This window comes from Phanerochaete carnosa (genome assembly GCF_000300595.1).
Source record: "Phanerochaete carnosa HHB-10118-sp unplaced genomic scaffold PHACAscaffold_3, whole genome shotgun sequence".
In the NCBI taxonomy this organism is placed as follows: domain Eukaryota; kingdom Fungi; phylum Basidiomycota; class Agaricomycetes; order Polyporales; family Phanerochaetaceae; genus Phanerochaete; species Phanerochaete carnosa.
Window position 1 is genome coordinate 429,931 of NW_006767630.1, and position 3,634 is coordinate 433,564.

The 3,634-nt window shown below is 53.2% G+C and overlaps 2 protein-coding genes across 2 annotated transcripts in view; both read right to left on the bottom strand.

The window, feature by feature from the left end:
- Window positions 1–96, bottom strand: part of PHACADRAFT_206425 (uncharacterized protein) — a 2,131-nt gene extending 2,035 nt beyond the window's left edge. Inside the window, exon 1 of the mRNA XM_007392814.1 lies at window positions 5–96. The gene's annotated coding sequence lies outside the window, so the exon portion shown is untranslated. The remainder of the gene's footprint in view (window positions 1–4) is intronic.
- On the bottom strand, window positions 74–3,097 carry PHACADRAFT_192673 (uncharacterized protein; the record flags this gene model as incomplete). Its single annotated transcript, XM_007392815.1, has 13 exons — window positions 74–96; window positions 147–492; window positions 548–609; window positions 658–814; window positions 864–1,192; window positions 1,249–1,280; window positions 1,334–1,665; window positions 1,716–1,742; window positions 1,795–2,327; window positions 2,377–2,519; window positions 2,582–2,696; window positions 2,748–2,924; window positions 2,983–3,097. 13 exons carry the CDS (start codon window positions 3,095–3,097, stop codon window positions 74–76), a joined length of 2,391 nt encoding a protein of 796 aa, XP_007392877.1.
- Between the last annotated feature and the right edge of the window lie 537 nt (window positions 3,098–3,634).

Here is a 3,634-nt window from a genome sequence, read left to right on the forward strand (position 1 = left end):
ATACGTTCCTCTGAGCTCGTCTTCAGCGTCGTTGAGCGTGCCTTCCCACGTAAACTGCTTCGCTCGGTCATCTTTATGCGTCTTGGTGAAGGCGACCTGCCGCCCAACTCGTTTGCCGAAAATGGTGAACGTTACGAATGCGTCACCGCCTTGCCCAGTGAATATCCCGTCGGCAGGTGGAAAGTCGATATCCATGTGCCCGCCAAAGATCGGGAGCCAGTGAGCCGCGTCGGAGATATAGAAACCGCGCCAGCAGACATCCCACAATGCCGACGAGTTCGGGGCAGGCCTGCACACGGGTCGGGGTTCAAACGGCTCGCTGTACGCGGACAGATCGACGTCGTTGTTCTGACGGCCTTTAAGGAGAACCTTGTCGGGGTTCGTCTCGAGTTGTTCGTCATCTGTAGGCGGCTCTCCGTCGAAAGACTTTTGGTAGCAGACCCTGTAGTAGTCAGAATTGGTCCAATCGCCTGAAAATTCGAAGTAGTAGTACTGTTACCGTCTCATATGGTTAGCAAAGCGCTATCTAGACCGCGTATGTACTCACCAGCCCAAAAGCAAACTTCTTCAGATGGTCCCCGATGTCCAGGTTTTGGATTTTACACATAGCTGAAAAGAAATAAGAAGGTCGTAAAATACATGCCGTCTGGTTTGCACCTTTTACAATGTCCAATCGAGCTCTAATCGCTTGTTTAATCATTTTTGAGGAGTTGAGCATCTCGAGCACCTCATCCCTATGGAGAGCAACCGTGCGTCCCACGGTCAAAAGCTCGAGATACCTGTGGTACATCAGATACATAAGGGGCAGGAGGTACTAGCCAACCCTCAATCAGCCACGAGCCTCGTCAAGTTGGTAATCATACCTTCTCAAGACGCCCCGAGCCGAGTAGCAGCGTCAGAGTGCTCGGAGCATCGATCTTGTACTTGACGGTCTCAAGGGTCTCCTTCATGCGTTTTTCCTCCTGCATGACGTAGCTCTTGAACTTGTCGAACAACTGCGAGTCCCACGTGATGTGGTCTTCGGCCTTGAACGCCGCGGCCAGTATGAATTCGAAGTTGCTGAGGATATCAGAACCATTTAACTTGTCATATATTGCCCTGTTTTCGGGGAATATATCGTCCGAAAGGTCCGCTATTTGGCGGATAATTCGCTGGATCCGGTCATGGTAATACTTCATCGATAGTGGGTAGCCTGCAAGACATGAGCCATCTTCAGTCCTAGACCTCGAGGCAACGTTGCTTGCGCACCAATCGTCCAGTATGCCATCCAATGAGGCAAGCTTTTTTTTTTATCCTCAGCTATTTTGCGCCTGCTGCACGAAGTAGCACGTACCTCCAGCCCCTGGGTCTCGCATGCGTGAAAGCATTAACCTCGCTGACAGTCACAAAGCTCGAAGCGTCGTCGTCGAATGCCTCCAAAAGCGGCTGAATACGCAGGATAGTAATGTAGTCCAGCGTCCACCGGTACTCAGGCGGGACACCGATAGCTTTGCGGCTAGGCGCTTGAAAGATAGTTGTCAGATGCGGGGAGACGGGCGTGTTCCCTCGGCTCTTTGGAATCGCAAGCGTGACCACGCCCTCATCTGCCGCGTCGGCGTAGCGCTCTGCGTAGAACTCCCGTAATGCCATAACCAGATGTCTGGCTTTGGCGCTGCTTCTCCAGCCCTGTGGCGAGATGAATGGCTTTGAACCGTATCGTACGGGAGGACGCTCACCATATCGTGCCATATTTCCCAGACATTCTACGGCGGTCTATAAATATAATAGCACGAAGGCATCGGGGGTAGCACTTACGGGGTCGATAATCCGGTCCGCGGGACCAGAAAGCAGGGTACCGATGATACGGTCGCCTTCGCGTCGAACAGTTTGCTCCATCTGTGCGCGGATGTTGACCTGCAGAGCCTGGAATTTGTTCTCGGAGACCTCGAAGTTCTCTTTGATAATGTCTGCCAAGTCCTTCCGGATATCATATTTGACCTCGTTCACAGACGTCAGCTGTTCGGTGGTATCTTTCTCGGTACGTGAAATCAGCTCGTTCATCAACGCATCATCTTGGAGGAACTTCTCCGGGCCGCCCCTGCTCTCCACGAACTTCCAGAGCTCGCGCTCTGCGGGAGATCGCAATTGCTGGAAGAGCAGGACCATATCCAGCTTCGTCCCGCTTGCTTTCACCACCGCATCGACGATGGAGAGCCTCTGACTAGCGCGCTCTATCCCCAACGCACTATGCATGGACAGATCCTTTTGCAGCGCATCCTTGTGGCCGTCGAATGTAGTGGCGAAGGCTTCGAGCTTGTCTTCCCAAGCGATGCTCTTAAAGAGTCTGACTGGCAGATCCATCAGCGCTGTTCCAAACTCGAATACCGCTGAACACACCAATGAGCTTCTTCTTTTCGAAACTGTCGCAAGTTGCTGCGCACGTTTCAATGTCTTTCGCAATGGCTTGCATCCGATCTCGGAGGCGGTCCCCGATCGTGACGCCGTCAGAGCCGCAGTCGTCTTTTGCTAAGCTTCGCAGACTAGACGGCGTAGATTGGTTAGACTAAGCTGGACTAGCGCGGCGAAGAAGCGCACGACTCACAGCCCGATGACGGCCATTAGGTCTGACATGCTGACATGAAGAGCCACGCATCGCTTGTCATTCTGTCTGCGCGTCATCTCGAGGGTCACTGCCGCCTTGAACGCCAAGACCGCAACTAAGACTAGTTAGCAAATGCCCGAGTCTCCTGCAAATCGTCCGCCCGTACCCGTGACAAATGGATGAATTTTTGCAACGGCATCCAGAGCCTTCATAAGAATATCGCAGTTGCTTTTGAAGTTGTCCAGCTCCGGCTGGAGCAGCGCAATCCCAGCCGAGACGGCACCGGACGTCGCAGTGACATACCCGCTATTGTAAATACCGGAGACAACTTCGTACGTATTGCCTGCAGGTACCGATTCAGTCAGCGATCGCCTGCAAAACCGAGCGGAAATGCAATGTACCGGCAGTATCGAGGAGCTTTTCGCCCTTGGTCTCCCGACGTTCCTGGTTCGTGTGGAGGGCCACAGCGGCATTGTGAGTGGTCTGATCAAAATCTGAGGGAGACGCGGGAGGCATGAAATCTCAGGAAGGGTGCCAGATTATCGGGAGCAATATTTGACCCGCAAGTCAATGAGGGCTTATATAGGGCGCACCATCCGGCTCAAGATTGAGCTTTGAGCGGCGGCTGCGAGCGAGCCGCCCTAGGAAAAGAGCGTAGTCAGGGAGTCTGCCCGAAGACAATGACTAAAATGCGATGATGGCTCCAAGACCAAGATACCCGCATGGGTTTCAATGGGCCGGAATTGATAGGATAAAGACGCACCAGCCGCAGTGAGTGCGCGAGTCTTTTCGGGGCGATCGCAACGCCAAGCTGTCTAATCAAGCTGCGTGCCCTCATAATTGACATGGATATCCCAGTATCATATCGCATACCGTTCAGCCACAGACATAAAAGCAGAGCAGCTGCAGCACGACATCCATGCAACCTCTTTCTTCGACGTTGACTTTGCTGACCAAGGAGTTTAGCGCCTGAGCGGGATGGAAAACGAACAAATCGTATACCGGCGCGCCCTGCGCAACTCGCGATCTTCGGACGTGACGACAATGATGCAA